The following is a 24,351-nucleotide window of genomic DNA, read 5'->3' on the forward strand; positions in this document are numbered from 1 at the left end:
AAATTCCTTTCCAAGGGCCAGAATACTTCTTGACTCTTGCCTAATAATCAAAGAATTATTATTATTATTTTAGGAATTATTTATTTTTCTTTAGGAAGAAAATAGAAGTAAGAAATTGTGACTAGGGACTTCCCTGGTGGCACAGTGGTTAAGAATTTGCCTGTCAATGCAGGGGACACAGGTTCGAGCCCTGGTCCCAGAAGATCCCACATTCCGTGGAGCAACTAAGCCCATGGGCCACAACTACTGAGCCCACGTGCCACAACTACTGAAGCCTGTGCACCTAGAACCTGTGCTCCACAAGAGAAACCACCACAATGAGAAGCCCTTGCACCAAAACAAGAGAAAGCCCATACGCAGCAACGAAGACCCAATACAGCCAACAAATAAATAAATCAATGAATTTATATAAAAAAAGAAATTGTAACCATTAAGTAAGTTACACTAAATCCTGTGTTCCTTCCCAGAAGATAAATTATATGTATTTGTAATAAGGAATGGGAACATGCAAAGCCCATAAAAGCCCTGTGAGAAGTTGAAAGCTTATACTTCTTGTTATGTAATGTATCTGTTAAAAAAATAGAAAAAGAAATGAGCTATCAAGCCATGAGAGGACATGGAGGCAGGAATTCCCTGGTGATCCAGTGGTTAGGACTCGGTGCTTTCACTGCCATGGCCACGATTCAATCCCTGGTTGATGAACTGATATCCTGCAAACCTCGAGTTGTGGCCGAAAGAAAAAAAAAAGACAAGACATGACAACCACTTACATGCAATGCATATTACTAAGTGGAACAAGGCAATCTAAAAAGGCTATATACTGCATGATTCCAACTATATGACATTCTGGAAAAGGCAAAGCTGCAGGAGACAGTTAAAAGGTCAGTGGTTACCAGGGATTGGGGGAGGGAGGTGAATGCAATTCCCTAAGAACAAGTGATTCTCTAGGATGATGGGTGATCAGTCAAGAGCAGGTAGGGAACTCCCTGGCAGTCCAGTGGTTAGGATTCCATGTTTCCACTGCAGGGGACACAGGTTCGATCCCTATATCGGTGAACTAAAATCTTGCATGCTGCGAGGAGTGGCCGAAAACAAAAAACAAATGAAAAAACGAGAAAGCAAGAGTATGTAGTAGCCTTGGCTGCTCAGAGCAGCACATTTAGGACTTCACAACACTAAGGAATGTCCTGTCACCTTTTAGATGGGAAAGTTGAGACAGGGTGTCATCAAACTCTAATGCTCATGACCCCGGGGTAAAATAGGAAACTGTTGTTCTCATTTAACTAAGAGAGAAACTGAGGCCCAGCTGTTTTGAGGCCCAAGTCATAGCATAAAATCCAAAGACTGGGTTGGGGGGAGGGGGCGGCGGGAAGGAAAAGAGAGATCTCCCTTCAACATAATAGAAGGAGGGAAAACAGTTGAGACTAGAAGTCATAGGTCCATCACTTGGGTCCCCAGGAGTCCTTTAAACCTTTGAAGAGATTGTCTGATTGTGCAGAGACCTCAGCTTTGGGTTTAGAGAAACCCCCTCTGTGTCTGCTCCTTTACCCAAGTTGATCTGTGGGATCCAGATTGCTTGGAAGTTAGAAAGAAAAAAAAATTCACCTTTAGCAGAGGGCTGGACAATATCTGAATGTTGCTTAGAAATGTCTTAGATGTGCACTAAATGGACAGTGAAATTCCTTTGACCGTTTGTGGTGTCCTGAAATTCAGTCTCATTGTATTTTACAAGGAGCAAAGTAAGGAGTAAGGAGGCCTGCCTGTCCAGAGAAGGGAGTCCTCCATGGCTGGGGCAAGGTCCCAAAGCACCATTTGGAATGGCCCCGTCAGCCACTGCATTTCATATCACGAACTTATACAAATTAAACTATATTGCCTTGGCAAGAAAGATTGAGCAATAGTTAGACTGAGAGATAGTAAGACAGAGATAAACTATTTTTAGCAGTCCTAGAATGAGCAAGAGAGAGCTTGCTTGGATATCTGCAGTCCCTTCACTTACTGTTCCCTGGACCTACCACACGCGTGATTCTTTGCTGAGTGTGTTCCAGAGGTTCAACATTCCTCACGACCAAATCTCAATCTCTCATATAAGAGGGCTGCAAAAAACCATTTAGTTTATTTAGAACTGGGTGAAAGAAATAGCAATCTGGCACTTCTTGCCTTTTAACTCACTATAAAAATTATAGATTTTATTGCGTTTCACCCTCACTAGATCGTAAGTTACATGAGGGCAGGGATTTTTGTCTGTTCACCACTATGCGCTTAGCTCTTGGAGCAGTGCTTTGCACGTAGCAAGCGTTTAATAAATATTTATGAAAGAAGGACTTCAGGGAAGGAGAGAAAGCAGTAACGAAGGTCGGAGAAAAGGAGTAGGGAAAAGGAAAAGGGAAGAATGAAGCGGAAGGAGGAAAGAAGAAAGACCCAGCCTCCATTAGGATCCAGCGGGCAGCCTGCAACTCCCAGTAGAACTACATCTCCCAGCAGGCCTCGGGGTCCAGGGTCGGTCCAGGAGGCTCAGGTGGGACCAGCCATACTCCAGTCAGCCCAGCTCCCGGCATGCCTTGCGAGCGCAGGCGCCGCCGCAGCGCCCGCCGGGACTTGTGGTTCGGGTCGCCGGTGGGGGGGGTGGGGCAGGGCATGGAAACGGGCGGGGGCCGAGGGCGGGCGCAGGCCCCTCCCCCGTCACTTCCTGCCGGGCTGCGGGCGCCGGAGCGGCTCCTCAGCGTTTACGCCGGCGGCGGCCGCGTCTGGCTCGGCTCCCCGTTTCCTCTGACCCCCGGCCCGGCGGCGCCCGCCTCCTGCGCGGCCACTCCGCCTCTTTCCTCCCGCCGTCCCATCCTCCTCTCCCTTCTTCCTTCCTCCTTCCCCTCTTCGCCGTCGCCTCCGCCGCCGCCCAGGACCGCCGGCCGGGGGACGAGCTCGGGGCAGCAGCCAGGTGAGGCGGCCCGGCCGGGCCTGGCGGGCCCCGCGCAGGCTACGCGGCCGCGGGGAGGTGGGCGGCGGGTGGGGCTTAGGCCTCGGCGGGCCCGCGCGCTCGGCCTTCTTCCCTGGGCCTCTCTCCCGCCCACGGGGCCTTCCCGGGGGAGGCGGGTTCCCCCGCGACCCCCGCCTCGGGGCGCTCGGCGGCCTGGGCCTCGGGCGCCCCCAGCCCCTCCACCCCTTGCTGGGCCCAGAAACAGGTGCCACGCCGCCTTTCCTCATTCCTCTTCTCGCGCCGCGATGCCGAAGTTATTCCCGGGGCGGGGGGCGGAGGGATCCCCGCTTCAAGTCCCTGAGGTGCGGGGCACCTAAGTCTCCCTAGCGGGGTCTGTAGCGTCATAGTTACGAGCACGGCCCAGGTGTCCAACGCGGGCGCAAATCCCAGCGCTGTCCCCTTGGGCAAGTCGCTTGAAGTCTTTGTGTTTTGGTTAGAGAAAGGGGCTAATGCCGTCCCTGCCTCTGAAGGCTGTTAAGGTTCGGTGAAATGGGGCGTGTAAAGCGCTTATCAGAGTGCCAGACCCACAGCGTGTCCCAATAAACCGTCTGCATAATTTATTAGCGTGATATTAAGGTATAACTTAATGGGTAGAGCGGACCAAAGTTGACCTACCTACCCGTTTGGGTTTCCTTAAGAGGCAGAAGCGTTCAGCGTGGTGCCCACCGCCAGCGCCGGGGCATTGTTTTAGGTCGTTAACATCTGAAAGGGGCATGCGTTTAGTTGGGACACTCTGTAAGTGGGCAGTCTGTAAAAGATAGTGTTGTTATTTCCATCTCCTCCGCTGAGTCAACTGCGGGATTTTCACCAGCTCCCTCAGTATGAGCAACCTGACCATCTTTCTGCCATCATCCGGCTTCTTGTTGTCATTCCATTTCTGGGAAAGTTTCCTTGAGTTTAGCAGACCTTTCTGGAGCAACTTGCTGTGTGTCAGGCTCTGGAAGGGGAGGGTATACGAAGCTGGAAAAATGTCTCTCTGTCCTTGCCGCTGCATCTCTAACTTCTGACTTTTTCTCACTGCAGCTTTGCTTTTATTCCCTCCGTCCCTGTTGGCCGACTTTCCTTTTAAGCCCTTGCCCCACCTCCGTGTTGCAGTGTTGCTTATGTGGAAGTTTTCTTCTGTTCGAGCGAAGATGTGTGCTTCAGTCTGTTCTGCCTCTGTTCTGTTGCTGTAGGGACGTTTTTAGGGTCACTCTTCCCTTCTGCTTGTAGCGTTAATTGTTTATAGGGTGGTGGAAAAAGAGACCAGATTTTTGGTTGATTTTGGACTTTTAGGAATCAGTGTGCTTACCACATGTATTCAGTAGATTACATTGCAGCTTGTTGAAGTAGAAACTAAAAATATAGTGGGATTGTAGAAGGAGTAGTTTCAGTCATCGTGGTGACAGGTGGGATTTTTAAAACAGCAACTTCTTTTAAGGATACTGTTTCTTTTAATTCTGTTCGTAGTTGTATAGATGTACCCTTCATTAAGGCAATTCAATTTATGGAGGTTCAAATTTACGAAAGAGTAAGGAGTGTGTGTGTGTGTTCTACTGACTGATCTTCAACATCATAGGGTTGTTTTAGGTGGTAAATTTCCTTACTGAACTTAAACTGTTTTGATTTACACCCATCCCTCAGTAACACACAGGATGCAAAGTGGCCGCCCAGTTTTTGACATTTTCCTAGAATTTTCTGGCACAGTCTTACTGTCAAGAAATAGTTTAAAGGTTTTGTTTTGATGACTCTAAAAGCACCTAAGCAAACAGCTATACAAGCAACACAAAGCATGTCTTCTGCCATATCAAAAATTGGGGAAGTGATGTTTTAACATTGCAGTCAATAATCTAATTTTTAAAAACTTTTCATTATGGAAACCATACAAAAGTCGAATAGTATAGAGAACCGCCCTGAAGTGGTCACTCACATTTGATAATTATTAACTCAGCCAAGGTCAATCTTGTTTCATGTAGTACTCCCTCCCCCAAACTGGGCTACTTTGAAATAAATCCTGAATATCATATAATTTTACCAGATTGCCCCAGACTTCTAATCTGTCACAAAATTTACTTTTAGTAGAATATAGTTCTCATTTTGTTTGTTGGGCTTCTTATCTTAGTTTATACATGATTACTGTACAGCAGGAAAAAAAAAAAACCCTTACCCCCCTCAAAGTCATATGCAGAATGCTGCCTTGCTTCTTTGCATACAAGAGCAACAATTCTTGAGCTATTAATGACTATAATTGAAAAGTAATCAGAAATACAGATATCCCTAATCCTGTTTTGGTGGAGGCCTGTTAAACCCACTTTTAATGGAGAATAACTTTGTGTCAAAGTTAAAGTACAGTTAATAATTCATAATGAAACTTGCAGAGTTTCTTTACAGTAGTTGTGTAAATATCCTGCTATCACCTTAGGTTAAGAATTAAGCAAAGGATATTTGATTTCAAAACTGTTGTAGAATTATTTTCTGAAGACTGCTCCCACCCCCCGCAGTCTGCTGTATTTACAAACCAGGTTTGTAAATATGAATGAATTCACAGCATGAAAGTTCATGTTTTTCTTCTAAAAAGAGATCTCTCCTAGAATGGAAGTTGACAGGAATATTATGTTTGTCATTGTTACTTACATTTGAAATTTCTGGTCATGAACGGTTTTCAACTTGTAGACCTGTGACGTCATTATTAAAATTGTGTAGGTTTACTTTTGAGCTTGATCAGTTACAGTTAACTTATGATTTAAGTGTTACAAGCTGGGAGATGAGGAGGGCTATGCATACCTCTTAAAATTAGGGGGGAAAAGCCCCAACCAGTTTGGTATCTAAGGAAGGACACAAAATGTACTTTATTTAAAAAAATACTTAGTGCTTTCCAGTAGGCTTTAAGTAAAACTTTTAAGTATTTGAAATTGTTACTGTTAATACGGTTTGTTCAGACTATAGTCCTCTCTTTTACGATTCAGCCAGAAAGCCTATTTATATACAGATTATCTTAAGTTTAGAAATGAGCATGACTCATGGAACTTTCCCCCCCTCCAGTTCTGAAGTCTAACCCACTAACATTCTGGGTGTAATCATTAAACATGGGGCTATACTGTGCTGCTTTATCCAGTGTCTCCCCAATAAGACAGTGACAAAGTAAGGAGGCAGAGTAGGTCTCAGCTTGTTGGGGCACTTTTCTCTGATGACCTTTTACTAGGTGGAGTGAGTAAGAGCGAAATTCACCAGCATAAAGATGCAACTTTCATGAAAAAGTTATCTTTCCGTAGGATGTCCTAAATCAATCCAAAGAGCCTTGCTTATGAACCTCCCAACTGGATCGCATTTGATGTCATACTTAGTGACAAAGAATTGCTCAGTTTGGGGAAATATAAATTCCTCCCCCTCAAATGAGAACTTTTGGAGTTGCTTTAATTCTCTCAGAACAGGACTTTGGGGCCTTCGAAAATATTTACAGAACTTTTGTTTCACTTATGTATGTGTATACATGTTATATACATATGTGTTTGTCAGATTGTAATGTAAAATGTATTCTTTTAGATCAAAAAAGTTTGCAGGCCACTGTAGTTAAGTTATACTGGCAAATAAAAGTACAAATTAACCTTAAAAAAATGTTTAGAGGATTTTATGACAAATTTTTGTTTCACACTAGACCTATAACAGATTGTTTCAAATTAACTTCTTATGACGGAGACCTTTGTGGTTAAAATGCTTCTGGTGTAATTTTCTGCATGAGCTTTTCTTTAAATGCTTGATTTTGACCAGGTTTTATTTACGCTGTTCCAAAAAATTTAATTTATAGCTTAGTGATCGAACCATGAGATAGACATGTTAGTTGCTATGGTTATTTTCCCCCAACATTTTGTTATGAAAAATATCACACATGTAACAAAGTTTAAAGAATTTCAGTGTACACCTCTATATTTACCATTTACTTTCTGCCATTATTTTACTTATATTTACTTTCTTCCATCCGTCCATCTTTTAATCCATTTTATTTTTCAATACATTTCCAAGTAAATTATAACACTAGCACACAGCTTGTGTATCTACCACAGTTAATTTTATTTACTTATTTTATTTAAAAAGTATTTATTTATTTGACTGTGATGGATCTTAGTTGTGGCACATGGGCTCACTAGTTGCAGTACAGGCTTAGTTGCCCCGCGGCATGTGGAATCTTAGTTCCCGAACAGGGATCGAACCCTGCATTGGAAGGTGAATTCTTAACCACTGGACCACCAGGGAAGTCCCTACCACAGTTAATTTTAAATTGAGACAGTTCTACAAGGTCTTTAAAAGCCAAGAGCCTCGTTGACTTTTGTTACCAATTTTACTTTGATTACAGAACTCTTTGCTTTTTTTTTTTATTATTATTAAAATTTTTTTTGGCTGTACCACGCAGCTTGTGGAACTTCCCTGACCAGGGATTGAACTTGTGTCCCCTGCAGTGGAAGCACAGAGTCTTAATCTCTGGACCACCAGGGAAGTCCCAGAACTCTGGTTTTTAAAGGAAATTGTTTAAAGAACTTTTTGCACCAAGATATGCTTACCTATGAATCAAGTATTATGAAGTTTAAGTAATGTTGATCAAATCCTTTCTTCTCACATAAGGAGATAATAAGATTATAAATATGCAGCTATGTTGATCTTAACAAATGCCACCAGATGGCTGGCTTGGGTGTGTTTTGATGATAGATTAATGCCCTGAACTAAAAAACTTTACCAGAGAGAATTATTTATGTTAATAAAATGGTAAAATGAGGATATTACTGCAAATAGTTTATTTTTTAAAATATTTTCATTCCCATAGTAGCGGATAAGGTTGATGTAAAGTGATTTATGTCACCAGATAAGTGAGAGGTAGAAACAAACTCTCTTCAGAGTTGATTATATATTCTGGAATAACACATGTTCAATTATTTGTTAAAAGGGTATATTCAGGGGGCTCCCTCAAAGTATATTTACTGAAAAGTAGAAAAATCTATCCAAGAATGTATTTGCTTTCAATTAAAAATTAGTCTTCTAAATATTTAAATCTGTAGTCCATCTGCTTCTGTTTAATCTGGAACCTAATTTGGAAAAGTGTGATGATTTTGTGAGCTTATAACAGTAATGGAAGCAAAACAGATAATTGTATTATAATATAATACAGAGGTCATAATTGTCCTAGAGCCTTTTTGGAAATGTCTACTGGACTACAAAGTCTAAGAAAATCTAAGTGCCCTGGGGTCTTTTCCCAAAATGAAAATAGTTGCTCCTCAGATTGTCTCTGTATTTGAAGTAGGGTTAGAATTGGTTGCCCCAGTGTGTTCTTTATTCCCATTTAAAATGTTTTTTTACAAGTGGCGTGTAACTGTAAGTTTATAGATGTTTATGTGACTGAGGACAGGATCAGTGAATTGCTGGATAATAATATTTGATACTATTTATTGAGCTCTTACCATGTGCCAGGTTAGGATTACAGGGTAGAGTTATTTGATGCAGCAAAGGAATTTGAAAGGTCAGATTGACTTTAATAATATAAAAGCTGCTGTTGATTGAGCTCTTCATTGTGCCGGAGGTTGAAATGGATGGTTTATGTCGTATTTCTGATACTCTCCAGTATCTTTGCAGCTGAGGTGCTCAGGCCCTTCTGAGAGGCCAAGTAACTGGAGCGGGGTCCTGAGCTCTTTACACTGAACTGCAGAGTCTCTAATTATTCTCAGGTGCTTTTTGTTTAGGGTAATTTATTCTGCATGTCACCAGTGCTTTCTCCCCCAATTCTCCCACCCACCGCAGTTAGAATGAATTTTGTTCGCTAGGACTTCAGACCACTTTGGAAAAAAGCCTGGCTCAGTAATACTCAGTCTTTTAAGTGAATGCTATTTGTAATTTCCTTGAAATAGTTTGAAGATTTACAATTTTCTTTTGTCTGTTGTGATAGGTTGCTGCAATCAAATTAAAATTTTTAAGCTGTTTCAAAGGTTGGGGGTGGAGTTTAAAAGTAAGAGGGGAGGAGGATGTTTCGTTAGCCTTTGTGTTGAAGGATGCTCTCCGCTAAATTATTGCTGTAATCTTTCATGAAGTTTATTAAGAATGATTTATTAACTATAGACAAGGTTGTTGCTAAGAAAATTAGTTTCTTTAGAATCGTATAATTCTGCTTTATTGGAAATGAGTTAACTAAGCCTCTAATTAACTTCATGGGGTTGTTGCCCTCCTTGCTTCCCAGCCATTTCTAACATTCATTTCCTGGCTAATGGTATTCAGAATATTTAATGTAACTTTCTTTTTGGTATTGAAATCTTAATTTCTTTTTTACTTTCTTTGAATCACTGATCTCAATAAATAGCCTCTTTGGTTCTCCAAGTAGGCAGTAGGCATCTCTTATGGCTAGTCTTAAAAGGCTAGATCAGTGGGGGTTTTAGTGAGATAGTGTATGGGTTTCCATTCTGTTTACCCTCAACCAAGGCTTAAGTGTATCTCATTAATCATGAAAAGGTGTTGTAAATGTCTTTCCTGGGAATGAAGTGAGCAGATAATTCTTCTTTTTAAATTTTATTTATTTATTATTTTTTTGGGGGTACACCAAGTTCAATCATCTGTTTTTATACACATATCCCCGTATTCCCTCCCTTCCTTGACTCCCCCCCCACCTCGAGTCCCCCCCACCCTCCCTGCCCCAGTCCTCTAAGGCATCTTCCATCCTCGAGTTGGACTCCCTTTGTTATACAACTTCCCACTGACTATCTATTTTACAGTTGGTAGTATATATATGTCTGTGCTACTCTCTCGCTTCGTCTCAGCTTCCCCTTCACCCCCCGCCCCCTCCCAAACCTCCAGTTCTCCAGTCCATTCTCTGTATCTGTGTCCTTGTTCTTGTCACTGAGTTCATCAGTACCATTTTTAGATTCCGTATATGTGAGTTAGCATACAATATTTGTCTTTCTCTTTCTGACTTACTTCACTCTGTATGACAGACTGTAGGTCTATCCACCTCATTACATATAGCTCCATCTCATCCCTTTTTATAGCTGAGTAATATTCCAGATAATTCTTCTTAAATTGTTACTATATTAGCTCCTCTCAGGCATGAGCTTTATGATCTGTCTACCTAGATCTTGTCTGATTCTCGCTTGCTTTTTTGAAGTCCATGCTGTCTATAGATTAAAATTAACCGAGGCATGAATTTTCTACCCTTGCAGATTCCATCCTGATACAAATAGGGCCATTGTCTGCCAGTGCCATTGTGATTTGGTACAAAATGCTGGGCAGTCCTTTCCTCTGTTAGTAGATAGTTTATGTGTAATGATAAGTGTGATTATTCTTGGAGGCTTATGTTCTTTGTTGCACAATTTAACCTGCTCATTGAGGCTCTGTGACTCTTTACCTAGATGACAGTCGAATATAGTCAGGTAAATAAGTTTCCTTTTGGTTTGTAGTAGAGTGAACCTTTACAGTCTGGAACATTTAGAGGATGACTGCTTCAAGGAACAATTTTCCCTGTTAACTCAGAATTTATTAAGCACCAAACATAAAGTAAAAAAAACAACACTTTTTTTTGGAGGGGATAAGGTTCTTTTTAAGTTTGCTACATTTTTTTTCTTTCTTGGTGTGCTTTGAACATAATTTATTAATATTATCTTATAATATTGGTTACTGTGTACCCTAAGAAAGTGATGTTTAATAGCTAACTTTGGTATGACATGTCATAGTTTACAAGCATTTCACCTACATTACCAGTTAATCCACCCAGGAATAATATGATTATTGTTTATTAAATGTATAAAATTGATGGTGGTAACCCTATTTAATATATTAAAAGGTTGAAGCCTACAGAGTAACTTGCTTAGGGTAATTCAGCTGAGCATCAGAGTTGGGATCCAAACTCAGATTCCCAGTCAAGAGTTTTCTCTCCCTCACCCAGTCAGCCATGTAATAGCTGGTTTGCCCTTATCCTAAATCAATGTCTTGCAGCCAAGGGGCCTTTTATGTTCTTCTGTGTCTTCTTTAGTTATGAGGTAATGTGTGTTATAAATGATGTTACTACTAATTAAAATGCCACCGTGAATTATTTATTTAAATTTGTGTTGGATTCAAGGTTATTCCAATACAAATGTGAATTCCATGAGGAAAGGGACTACATCTTACTTGTGTACTCCTCTTTCCCTAGTGCCCAGAATAGTGCCTGCTATTTAGTAGGTGTTCAGTAATTATTTGTTGAGTGAGTAAAGCAGTGAGTTTAATTCACTCTCGCGTTCTGGTGTGCTTCTGGAGTGGGAAAGAAAGGGAATTGGGCTTAACCTATAGTCTTTTTTTCTCTGCTGCTGCTTGGAGTAAGTTTAAGTGTTATAGAGATACACTAGTAATAATCATGATGGTTTTGGAAATGGTTGGGGATTTTAAAAAGTTCGCTCATGGAAGTGTGGATGTGTATATGAATCTCAGCTATCACCTGTGTATTGAGATGTTTGAAATCCAAGTGGTTGTAGGCTGCTCTTTTTCTCCTCATTCCCCCCCTTTTTCCTTGCTGTTAAGTTGTTGGCAGTTGTTTCTGTTGTGCGATTCTAGCAGCTCCTTTTTTCCATTTTAATTTTTTAACTTCAGGTTTGGGCTAGAAAACTAGACAACCAAACCTACCACAGGTGTTCAGCATAGATTTAGATGGGCTTGAATTGAGGGAAGTCCCCACTGGTAAAAGGCATGGGCTCTGTTAGGTGGTCTTAGACATCCGTTTGGGCTGTGCAGCACCCTTTTCAGTTTCCATTCATGCTAGTCTTTTGAATGGGTGAGATTGTGGAACAATAGGGTTCTATTGGGTTGGCCAAAAAGTTTGGTTAGTGAATACGTTCAGTAACATTCTTGGTGAAAATGAAAAATGTGGCTTTTGTTTTTACTTAAAACCAAACAAATTTTTTGGCCAACCTCATAGATTGGAGAATTGTTAGTATAATATACTATTTACAGAAAGAACTTGGGTTGTTAAAATACTGTAGAACCAATTAGAGCCCATGATTTTATTTCTGAAATTATTTGGACAGTGAACACCTACTTTTTGTTGTTGATTAGGTCATAGTAGCAATGTGAAGTTGAAATGAGCAAAATTACTTTATGTTGTAAAACTGCAAAAAGCATCTCAAGGTAAACAATTCTATTTTCCCTGTGCCCTTGGCAGTGAAATCGCAGAGTCCTAACCTCTGGACCAACAGGCAGTTCCCTCTAGTTCCTTTTTAAAAAATTAATTCCAAGGTATTCATAGTTCTCTTAGCAGAATTAAGACTTAACAAGGAAATTTCTACTGTCTCTTATGTTTGTGTCTCTGCAAAGTATTTTTTACCTGGTTAGTTCCCAGGCAGTTGTGTCTTTTTTAGATTCTATAGTGTGCTGCTTCAAGCCATGACATCATGCTTTCAGAAACTTCCCTACTTATAAATTTTAGGTTTCCCCCAAACTTTAGCAATATGTATCTTAATTTTCAGAAAAAGATCTACTCTAGTAAATTACTGTTTTTTCCTTATTTTCCAGGAGTTTCCCAACCACATAACCTCTCAGAACTGAACCAAAACGACATTGTTGCTGGAGCACCTGTTTTTAAGGTACACATAATTTGGCTCTATAATTTCAGGCCTGTTCATAATCTGTAATGTTTTTGAATTCTTCAATGATTTGTGTGGAAAAGTACTTCTACTTCTGGCTTTATTAGAGAAACAAAAATTTTATTCAGTTTGATTTCTTTTTATTCTTGGGATTTAATTAGAAAGTAAATACAGGGAAAATTGTTGGCAAGACTGTAAAACCTAGGCAGCACTGCCATATACTTTATATTTATTTTGCCATATACTTTAAACATAGAGACATGAACATTGACCACTGAAACGTCATTAAACATAACTCGGTCAGTGGCATGTTGGTCATAGAAACTTTTGTAGTTTGCCTTTGATTTCACAGATTGCTTACGTTAAACTTGGTTTTCAAACTTGTGGAAATAATTCAGCATTGTTTTCTGTTGTGAATGAAAACAGGTTCCATTTACCACTGCCTGCTTGTGATCATCTTGACCAAAAAAGTTTTAGTCTAAGAGTGTTCAGGATTTTATAGCCCTTTCTCAGGACACTGCAAAACACCACAGGCATTGACACTGCTTTGTGTTCTTTAGCACTTTCCCTCTAAGAGCTGAAAGCACAACATCTTACCCTATCTCTGAGGTGGTAATTAGTAGACAAGTTAACCCTTGCTTTCTTTGGGAATGAGGAAATTGACGCAGAAGGAATTTAGAGAAATTATACAAAGCTCAGGGAATGGATTTGCACTCATCACACTGAATTTGTATAATGCTTTTCTTTTCAAAGAAATGAATAACTGTTACGGTGCCTCAGGATTCCTTCAGTGTTTCAGCTCTCAGATTGCTACAACTGAGGCTTTGTCAGAAAGCCTATTATAGAGTGCTTTGGGGAAACTGAGGCAGCACGCAATGGATTACCAAGAGTCAGACATATAATTGCTATCTGAGTTGGGAGTAGAACTGAAAGCCACAACTCAGAAGTTTGATCTGATTTAATGTTGTTGGTTGCTACTCAGCCTCAAGGCTGGTTTCTTAGAAACTAAGTCTTGGCACTGGTCTGTTTTGTGTGAAGATGATGGTAAATGCCTTTATGTTTCTAGGTACACGGCACATGGCTACAGACTACAATTTATTTTCTCTGAAAGGAAAAGCCAGTTAAGTGTGTTGAACCAAATCCCTTCCTTTTCAAGAATGTGTTCACAGTATTACTCTTAAAAATCTCCAGCAAATCACAAATAGGTAATCATTTTGATTTAAAAACATACTTCCATATTGGGAATTCGCTGGCAGTCCAGTGGTGAGAACTCGGCGCTTTCACTACCGAGGGTCTGAGTTCAATTGCTGGTTGGGGAACGAAGATCCCGCAAGCTGTGCAGCGTGGCGAAACAAAACAAAAACAAACAAAACAAAAAACACCCCACTTCTATATTTACAAAAATAGTGTTTGTGTTATTTTTAAGAATTTCTCCTAGGGAAGGGGGAGGGGAACTTGATAAGGTTTCAAACCTAGAAAAGAAAATAAGGTTTGCAGCTTGTTGGGCTGCAGAGGTAATGTTTTTTTTTTTTTTTTCCTCTTTAGTACACAGTATGGTGTGATGGTTTTTCTATGATGAACAATTAATAATGAATTCTCTTTTAGGAAATATTTCTTTAAGTGGACCACCCAAATGGTTACATTTGTGTGGAAAGGAAATCCTCCATTGCCTACTTGGCATTGGGCCAAATGTGAGAGGCGGCTGCAGTCGGTCACTTGTATTGGATGCAAAGGTCTTGAACAGTCTGGGTTGTTTCCAGGCATTATTTTTGGCTCATTTTATTGTCTTGCAAGTGATTACCTCATCGTAGCTGTTTGTCCTGTGTCTTTCTCTTGAGCACCAAGTACATTGTGGTTTTTTTGTTTTGTTTTCTTTTAAGTAGTTTGGTCATATTTCTTTTCAAGAACCTTTTATTATTGTGTGATTTGATATATGGACCTGCTATTGGACAGTATTTGCTTGACATTGACATTGTCTTTTTGAAAATGATTATGTAGGATGATAGTGATTGTCATGTTTTTGTACTTGCGGCTGTCCTGCCTACACAGGTAGGACATAACATTTGGAGTCAGTGAATTGCTGTTTCTAGGGAGCAAGGGATGGTGGATGCTGGTGGGGGGAGGTGAAGGTAGGGTGCTGTGGTAGTGGTGGGGGAGTGAGTTCACTTGCAGAAAACATACGACCACATAACAGCTAGAAAGATGTATCCGACAAGGATCTTGGAAGTAACTGTTGGATGTAAGGGAATAATGTGGATGTTTTAGGTGTATTTCAATGCTTTTATAGGAAAAGTGGTTTATTGCTTAACTTTTTGTTGTTGACAAAGTTTCTCTGAGAGTGAAGCCTCTCAGAAGCTGTAGAGGGCAGATTAATAATAGATGTACAGTTGGTTACTTAAAGAGCTCTTATTGTGTCTTTGAGGAAAAGTTTAACAAGTGGTTTCTAGCACTTGAGAATGTACACTCTGCCATAAAAGGGTTCACATATAGTAGATGTTTAATAAACTTTTGTTGAATAGTGAATAAATATATCCTAAAGTTGCTGTTGGTACTGCAAATGTTCCGTCATGGTGAGGAAGTGGAATGTTCCTTTGTATCTGTGTACCCATACTGTGTAAGATGTAATACAGAAGAGAAGGAGAGATATTTAGTGCAGTGTTTTGGCTATCTTAAAAGCTTGTCCAGAGTTGGGATGACTTCTTTCTTTTTTCCTTCCTTCCTTCCTCCCTCCCTTCCTTTCTTCCTTCTTTTAAACACATCTTGTTTGGAAACATCACTTATTACAAAGGGGAATGATATGTTGATTGCACAGAGGTATAGATACTTCATTATGTCATGTGTTAATCCTGTTAAATTGGATATTAAAAATAATGTTTTTCCATAATTGCTGAAGTCGGTATTTCATACTGCAACAGTTTAACAGTCTGTTAGTTGAAAGTGGTTAGGATTAAGTAGTACTGTAGGTGGTTCTGTAAACTGTTTCTAGAAGAATCTCTTTTTATGTATTAAATCACTCAGACTGTGCACTCAGTATGGCCCAGTCTTGGTAGATTCATTGCCAAGTTAGGAGTGTGCATTTTGTGCCTGATCACATTTTAGCACATCATGTACAATTTTTAAAAATGCTTTTATAGTGGTACCCATAACTGCATCATCTCACCCTTCATAATGTTATAGCGCTTATATATACTCCATAAATTTAGGATTTGCAGATAGAATGAAAACATTTTCTTGAGTTGGTGTCTCAAGCTCTTCAAACAGAAACAAAACAAACAGGAGATTAAAGGTTCTCATCTGTGCTGGAGTCAGGGAAATAGCACAACACAGGCTTAACAGTCAAAGGTGTTTCCAACACTCCAACACTGGGGAAAACTGGTCTTTGTGTTTCAGATTTTTTCAACCTAATTTTACTGTGTGTGAAATACTGTTCTATAAGAAGACACTAATAAAGCATTTTAATCTAAGTCCCTAATTTATCTGATGGAAAACAATCCTTAAAGACAGGTGTAAAGGAAAAGATAAGTTTTCATTTAAGGGTTTAATCTCAGGATGGAGTACTGTTGAGCAACAGGCTCTAAATTTATATAGAAGTAATATCTCTGAAATTCTGTGATTTCCCCTGAATGCTTCTGTGAACTATATAGATAGCAGTAGTGAAAAGCTTTATTTGTTCTTTGAATTATGTGAGTAAACCATATATTTTCCCTCACTCATAACTATGATAGCTGCCTGTCTTAGGGGGAAGACCATGTGTTTGGGTAAAATACTAGCATCAATTTTTTTAGAGCCTTTTGAGATGAAAGCAGGGTTTTCTTTTCCTGTCTGAGAATATAAGCTACTTAATACATTAGTAAGACTTTATTTTGTGGATTTGTATATATGTACTAGAAATAGCATCCTCGCCCCTCTACTCACTAGATACTGGTAGGTTCTCCCATCCCCCAAATGTTACAACCAAATAGTGTCTCCAGATATTGTTAAATGTCCTTGGGGAGCAAAATTGCCCCCTCTGTAGAACCACTGCTTCAGATTCTCTTTTCAGGCTTAAAGACACATAGAAATGTTAAATTAGTAAATTAGTACAGTTTGTTGAATAATTAGTCGTATTTAAAGTTAAAAATTTGTAAAATACAGAGAGCCTTATTTAGGAGGGTTTAAAACATTTTTTACTTGCAGTTTTGAGCTACTTGTTTCAACCAGTTGTTTTAAAGACATAACTCCTCCAGGTGTACCTGAGGTTAACATTTTGGGGGCAATTTTAATAACCTGTTGGTTCCCTTTCTCAGCTTCTAGAAAGCCTATGAATTTATGTCTGACTGGAAATGCTGGCAGTGGGCCTGCTGTAGAGAATATTAGCCAAGAAAGATCCCTTTGGGCCCCACCCTTTCTAAACTTAGTTCATTCAGCCTCAGACTCTCAGAGCCACCCAGGGCAGAGTTGGTTGCACCTTCTGGGATGTGGGTAGACACTGGAGCAAACACTTTGCTTTTGGCTTATGTTTTGACCTATGATCTGTGGTTGGTGTTGTGAAGTTGTGAGTATACTCTCTAAATGTTTTTTGGGGAGGTGGGGTTAGAAAAATGTCCTCAAGACAGAGCTTAAGAAAGATGGGGAGAGAGTGAATAAGAGAAGGAGAGGGGAAGATTGAGAGAGAAATATTTATATTTTGGCAGCTGAATGAAATAACAACAATGAAACAAGGTCATAGCTGACTTCTAAAAGGGACTTGTTACTTGACACTGGCAACTTGTCCGCTAAGACCATTACCTTGATCTTCAGTGCGTCTCCTCTGTTATTTTGCTCTGATTTCAAAAGTAAACAAGGAACAACTGCAATATTGGAGACTTTTGTTGTATAAGGTAATGTTTATGCATCTGTTAACCAAAGCCATGGTTTAGCTGAGGTTTTGTTTTTGTTTTTTGTCTTGTCTTGAATGTTATAGTCCCTTATGCTCTCAGCAAGAGAGGGTGTGCCAGGACTCCTCGAGGAACTTAATTGCTCTGGTCATTCATCTCTTTCTAGAGGTCCAGCTTTAATTAAAAATCATCCTGAGACTTAAAAAAGAAGTTGAAGTAACAAAAATTACTCTATAATAGAACTTCTGATTTGTTAGCTTGCTCATTTCTGCTTTGGTTGCCTTTTTCTGTTCTTTGTTGCTTACTGGTTATTTTTGAATACTTTTGATTTGCTTAGATATTTTCAGCTTTTTGAACGATGGCCATGAAAATGAGCAGAACTGTCCTTATTTTTGACTTGTGAAGAAGTTTAAATGTATTTAGAATTAATGCCTTTGGAACTTACAAAACAATCTCCTCTGCTCCCCAGGCTCTGCCCCCACAAGTCACACTAGCAAAATCGTCAGTCTGAAATCTGTTCCTCTTCTTCATCTTCTCCACTTTTGCTTTTAATAATACAAATACTATAGAATGTTCTTTGCTATTCAAATAATTTCTCAGGATCATGAGCATTGATGTTGGTGCAACAATTCTTGTTTGGGATCTGTAAATAGATGAGACCATCTCAAACAAACCTCGTAGGAAAACAAAGAGATCTTTTATCATCATAAGGAAAAAGAAACAGCAAAAGTGAGGAATTCTTTCTCCAGTCAACTAAAAGGAAAGCTCTAAGGGTGCCATTCTGAGCACATGGCCCTAAAATGGAAGCAGTGTTTACATTCACCTATTTAATGGTATTACAAACCCAGTTTGCTTTCAATTTCTTATCATTTTGAAACCAGAAACTTTTACCATATCCCATATACAATGGAAAACCTCTTCATATTTTTTAATATAAGCTATAGTTTATAATTCTTAATATTCAACAATAAATATTATTATACCATGCCAATTCTCTTTGTAAAATGAACATGCAGGGCATGTGGGTATTTATTGTAAGTCATTTAAAAACACTATGAGAAATTCACAAGGCTAGTGAACTTTACTGTATACCAAGGAGAAACACATTTCTAATACATAGCTACATACTAAACGGGGCTATTATCATATTTGAGTAGGTGACACCAATTTTGACTGAATATTGGCAATTACATATCTCCTCTATAATTTATCTTTTTATTTTCTTTCCCTTACAACTTTCAGGTAGAACTTTAGACTTCATAGCACTGAATTAACCTGCACTGAAAGCTGTTTACCTGCAGTTGTTCACTTTTGTTGAAAGTGACCATGTCTCAAGTTCAAGTGCAAGTTCAGAACCCATCTGCCGCTCTCTCAGGGAGCCAAATACTGAACAAGAACCAGTCTCTTCTCTCACAGCCTTTGATGAGTATTCCTTCTACTGCTAGCTCTCTGCCCTCTGAAAATGCAGGTAGACCTATTCAAAACTCTGCTTTACCCTCTGCATCTATTACATCCACCAGTGCAGCTGCAGGTAAGCGTATGACTCCAAGTGTCTTCTGTTTCAAATGTTTTCTTCGCCTGTTTTCTGATCTGATAAGTAGATTGCAGATGTAGGGAGCTCTCACATGTTTACCTTCAAGAAGCAGAAGAAAATATACCACCCACGCTTCTTTATCCCAAATATAAAACACACTTGGTTGTATATTGGGTTGATGGAGGCCTTTGACAGACCATTTCAACGTGTAAGAAAGAAAATTGGAAACTAAACTGTAAAGCCTAGTCTATTACAGAGTGGTAGCTGGCATAAAGAATTGAACAATAAATACCACGTTGGGTATTTATTGTTATATGGGAAAATTCTGCTTTTAAAATTATTTCCCAGAACTGATTTGTAGGTTTAAGCCCCCTTTTTGAATGTCTGTAAGATTTATCCCATTCAGAGGGGCAGCCAGGTTTATTGGAAAGCAAAATAGTGTGTTGGCATTTGATCATTTTTATTTTGAATAAGTACGTTTAAGTTGAGATTCCAGAGGTAGTTAAGAAATCATAGTGAGGACCAACTAGAAATTGAACAAAGAAGCAGAGATTTTAAAAAGGGAAGTAAGTTTAGAAGCATTTGAATTTGAATATTAGGAAAATAAAAATGAAATAAATGTGCTCATTGATCAGAAAAGACTTGAAACCCCTGGGTGGAAAAAACCCTAAATATAATATTCTGCTCCCTTTCCCCCAAGTTGCAAAACTGATTAAATGGGAGTATCAGCATAGGTGTCTCTATACTAGAGTCACCTTGTAACAAATTCTTTTCAACCCTTTATGCTTAACAGTTTCCCTTGCATTTCCTCATTCATCCTCTCGTTTCCTTTACTTTGTAAGTCTGTTCTTAGAGTTTTAGCGTGTCCTGCTCTCAGCTGCATGGCATCAATCATGCTGCTACCTCTAGACTTCCTTGGACCAGCTCACCAGATAGCATTCTTGACTTGTCATGGTTCCCTAGAGATTCAGTGTTCCCCGTATTTGCCATTTCTGTACCATCTCAATAGGAAATGGCACAGACTGTTTCAGTCCTCTGGGATTTATTGCTTTTTCTTCAAATGTGTTCTTATATCCACATTTTGTTGACTTTATAAAACTCCTACCCACCAAAGCCATTTTATTTTACTTATGTAATTATCAGAAATAGATAAGGTCTGAGGAGGGCAGCCTCTGGAGATAAGACTAGAGGACACCCCAGGAATGAGAAGTTAGCTGTGTGGAAAAGGCCAGTCATTGTTTGAGAAATGTTATTGGCATATTGAGTTTTGTGAAATAACGAACAGGGTATGGCTGACAGCTGTTGCGGTAACCAGTGTGTCTCTGCTCAGAAGACCTCCTTGATATTCCCTTGGTTATAATAGCAGTACTTCATCTGATTTCAAATCTTGCGTGCTTGCCATGGTTTAGTTATTCCTCTGACTTATATTCTCTCTCTTTTGAAGACACACCCCCTCCTAGGTTACCTGGCTTCAGCTGGTTCGGAAAAGATGCCAGCTGTGTCTTCAGATACGTGCCCCCAGTGCCGTTTGCAGTTCTGCATCACTGCTGCTTTAAATCCTTAGACCTTCAGTTTGTTATCCCTCTTTTTTCATATCCCTTGGAGAGCCGCAGTCTTAAATACTGTTAGTTGACTTCAATGCTCTTGCATTATTTTTCAGTTCCTTCTAACATGGCACACCCCAAAGAGAAAACCCCAATGTGTCTTGTGAATGAGTTAGCCCGTTTCAACAAGATTCAGCCTGAGTATAAGCTTTTGCGTGAGCAAGGTCCAGCTCACTGTAAGGTAAATATTGTCTGTACTGCTTGTGCATTTGTAACCCACTAGGAATGTTTTCTTTCATTTTATATAGTTGCAAGTGGTTCTGTGATTCAAAATACATATTTTCAAACTGCTGAGGTTGTCTTAAAGAGATGCTAAAGTACAGATTGGGGCGAGTCACTTTTTTCATCCTTGCAGAATGGGTCAAAGAAAAGATACGCTTCTTTGGGGGATACATGGCTTTTAAAACTCCAATTAGTGTGTGGTTGTTTAGGATTCTGAATAGAGACAATTCCCAAGGATCTGTGAGTGATTTCCTGTGAGTTTTCCAGGCTCTGGGCCTCCTGGCTGCAGCCTACCTCTGGCTCCTTTCCTGGTTGTTCGAAGGTGCATGTGTAGTTTAGGCTGGGCAGGGAGAGGAGGTGAATGGAAAATCAGTTTTGCCACTTGTTAGCAATTAGATACAAGGTTTGAATATGAGAGGTAGGAATTAGTGTCCCGGTGAGTATTTTGGATTATCTCTTATTTCAGGTACCCTTGTCATTGCCCTCATCTTAGAGGATGAAAGACTGTCTGTAATTTGCATTTTTACTATTTGTTATTCAGGAGTTCAGTCTTTTAAGCTTGTTTGTTATCTGTGCTAATGTATCCGTACATCTTGGAACTTAAGTGTTTGCGTATCTGGGTTTATCTTTTGCAGCTGTAGTATGAGAGAAAAGGAATTGGGCCTCCTATTTCTGATCCTAGCCTTGTAGTAAGGTAAAATACTTTTATGAGGATGAGTTGTCTCTTTGTGCCTTATTTTTCTTGACATGCAAACCTTAAACCTTGAATGATACCGAGTTTCTCTTTTCATTTGACTAAAAGTAACATCAACCACAGTCATAAATAGGCACGGGTAGGATAGTGCAGTTAGGTGAGTTGCCTTTGGAGTCAAACTGATCTGGGTTTGAATCTTAGCTTCTTACTAGTTGTGTGATCTTGGGCAAGTTGCTACTTTTTTTGAACCTCAGAGTCCTCATCTGTAAAGTGGGGTTAATAATACCTACCAAATAGGTCTGTAGTGAGAATATATATTAAAGTGTGGAGCACAATGTCAGGCACATAGTAAATGCTTGAGAAATGGTAGCTATTATTATTAAGCAATTATGCATTTAAGAAAAACAGAAATTTCCCACTCACATGAAGCTAGTTTTAATATTATTCTAAAGCGTAATTATATTTGAAATGTTTCTTTATTATTAGAAGGCAATTAGCCGTTTTTTATAACTGTTCTGTTTCCTCTACAGGATTTTTTTTTGCAGATCTTAACTTTGGGATTCCCTTTATTAACTGTTTTTGGTGTTTTGGAAATATGTACTTTCTCACTTCAACTTTAGTACTTTAGGTAATTTGGCTGTGTGTTCAATCTGTAACTGCATTCTTTTTTTTTTTTTTTTTTTTACCTACAAGTTGTTCAAAGAGGAAAAGTTATTTAGACTATTTAAAAAGTTAGAGGTCTGGTGTACTTTTAATTCTGTCTGAACCAGGATCTAACCTCACTACCAATCCTCCACAAAGAAGGCAGCAGAGTGGTAGCAGCGCCGATGGGGACAGTCCTGGAGAAAGGCAAGACTGATCATGAAATTAACTCTTTTCTGTTTTTTAGCATTTTCCCCTTCAGTGTCTTTCCATGAAAGGATCACAAAAATGCCTCAGGGGTTGCACAGCATCGCAGGTTTCTTCTGCCATTTGACTTCTCATACCAGCCAGGGTTTTGAGTTCATGCTCTTGGTGCTTAAATGAGTAATTTTATGAACTGCAGCATAAATACAGGAGACCCCTAATATTTCAGGGGAGGGATAAAGGATTCTTTAATTTTTCCCCTTTAGTGGAAGCTGTGCACTGAGGGAATCCTGAAGTTAAGACCTACAAGAAAAATCAGCTATGAAGGCAAGTTGGCCCCATCCCTTTAGGCATCAAATTTAAATGACCTAGACATACTCACATTACCATTTCTCATGTGAATTATTTGTAAATGAAATAAAGTGGTATTCGGTGATAAAGAAAATCAGAAGAATAAAAGCTCCAAAGTAGTGAGTGTCAATCACTGAAGTGCATCAGAATCACTTTGGGAGCCTATTAAAAATACACATGCTTGGGTGTCCTCTCACGCAGTTCAGAAATGCCTGGGCGTGTGTGTTTTACCAAGCTTCCCAGGTTATTCTTCAGATGCACACCAAAGTTAAAGAATCACTGTGCTGTGATGGGTCATAGTTTTGTTTTTGATAGAGTATTAGTCCAGTTCTGATAGGATTAACATAACTAATTTTATGAATGGAGTGTGCACATGAGTTACCTTTGTACTTAAAAAGGGAAAAAGAAGCTTGCCGTTGTCAGTATTTGTTGAGGACAGAATGAGCTGTTTTGGATGCCTCCCTAGAATTGAGTTCAGGAATGGTTTTAGATCTTTGCTTGCTGTGAATCTGATTTTCTTCTGAAAGTGGAGGCAATGTCTGAATAGTGCAGTCTTAGGAGACTAAAAGGCAACATTTTAGAACCTGGCTGACATTCTCAAATTTTTTTGAGTTTTTGTCCAAATGGGGTTGCGTTTTCAGACAAGAGTCCACAAACAAATTACATCATCAAAACAAATACTTCATTTGTATGGGGTACTACTATGTGTCTAAATAAAGTTTGCTAAGTTTCTTCTGTGAGAAGTATTGGGAAGACAATTTCTATTTGGATAGCTTCCAAATAATCAGCATTTAATATTTTAATATATGAGAACATTTCTTTTTTTTTTTTTAATTTTTATTGGAGCATAGTTGCTTTGAGGTTAACATTTTTTTAAAATTTTATTTATTTATTTATTATTTTTTGGGGGGTACACCAAGTTCAATCAACTGTTTTTATACACATATCTCCGTATTCCCTCCCTTCCTTGACTCCCCCCTCCTCGAGTCCCCCCCACCCTCCCCGCCCCAGTCCTCTAAGGCATCTTCCATCCTCGAGTTGGACTCCCTTTGTTATACAACTTCCCACTGACTATCTCTTTTACAGTTGGTAGTATATATATGTCTGTGCTACTCTCTCGCTTCGTGAGAACATTTCTTAATCTCTGTACCCCCATCTTCAAAGCATAGTTTTTTCATGGACTGCTGTGCAGTACAAGGGAATGATATATGTATCTTTTTGTGTTTATAAAAACAACAAAAAAGGGGACGAAGGGATAAATTATCAAGATAATGACCAGGCCTTTTAAACCATGACCATACATTATGTTCAAGGACCAAGTGACATTTTATAGTCAACATCAGGTTTCATGAATTGAGAGCTCACAATTTTCATTTGTAGGTGTTTACAGTACAGCTAACACTTGGAGATCAGCACTGGGAAGCTGAAGGAACTAGTATTAAAAAAGCCCAACACACAGCTGCTGCCAAAGCTTTGGAAGGAACAAAATTTCCTAAACCTATAGTCCGCCCTTTTCGTAGCGAAGGAAGGAATCCAGGTATTATGCGTGGGCCAAGACAGGTTCCTTTCAAAAGTGTGTCTAGAGGTATCTGTTTAGTATGTATATGAATTCTTTCTTAACTAATGATGATTTTGAAAGCACAGATTCTGCACTACCAGTGGCAAATGCTTGTCTTTTCAGAATCTTAACCTTACTCTAAAGCAGTGGTT

General features: G+C 39.4%; 1 protein-coding gene across 8 annotated transcripts in view; it reads left to right on the plus strand.

The window, feature by feature from the left end:
* The first annotated feature begins 2,672 nt into the window (after window positions 1–2,672).
* The window catches only part of STAU1 (staufen double-stranded RNA binding protein 1), a 52,899-nt gene continuing 31,220 nt past the window's right edge, over window positions 2,673–24,351 (plus strand). For 2 of the 8 annotated variants that reach the window (XM_057702761.1, XM_057702762.1), the window contains exons 1-5: window positions 2,673–2,935; window positions 12,464–12,534; window positions 18,633–18,921; window positions 20,585–20,709; window positions 24,022–24,178. In XM_057702761.1, coding sequence (XP_057558744.1) covers window positions 18,717–18,921; window positions 20,585–20,709; window positions 24,022–24,178 — 487 coding nt within the window. In that variant the 5' untranslated portion in view covers window positions 2,673–2,935; window positions 12,464–12,534; window positions 18,633–18,716. Of the gene's footprint in view, window positions 2,936–12,463; window positions 12,535–18,632; window positions 18,922–20,584; window positions 20,710–24,021; window positions 24,179–24,351 lie in introns of those variants that run through there. The other 6 variants (XM_057702765.1, XM_057702768.1, XM_057702763.1 and 3 more) reach the window with 5 other exon arrangements.

The sequence above is a fragment of the Hippopotamus amphibius genome, chromosome 12 (assembly GCF_030028045.1).
Source record: "Hippopotamus amphibius kiboko isolate mHipAmp2 chromosome 12, mHipAmp2.hap2, whole genome shotgun sequence".
NCBI lineage: Eukaryota > Metazoa > Chordata > Mammalia > Artiodactyla > Hippopotamidae > Hippopotamus > Hippopotamus amphibius.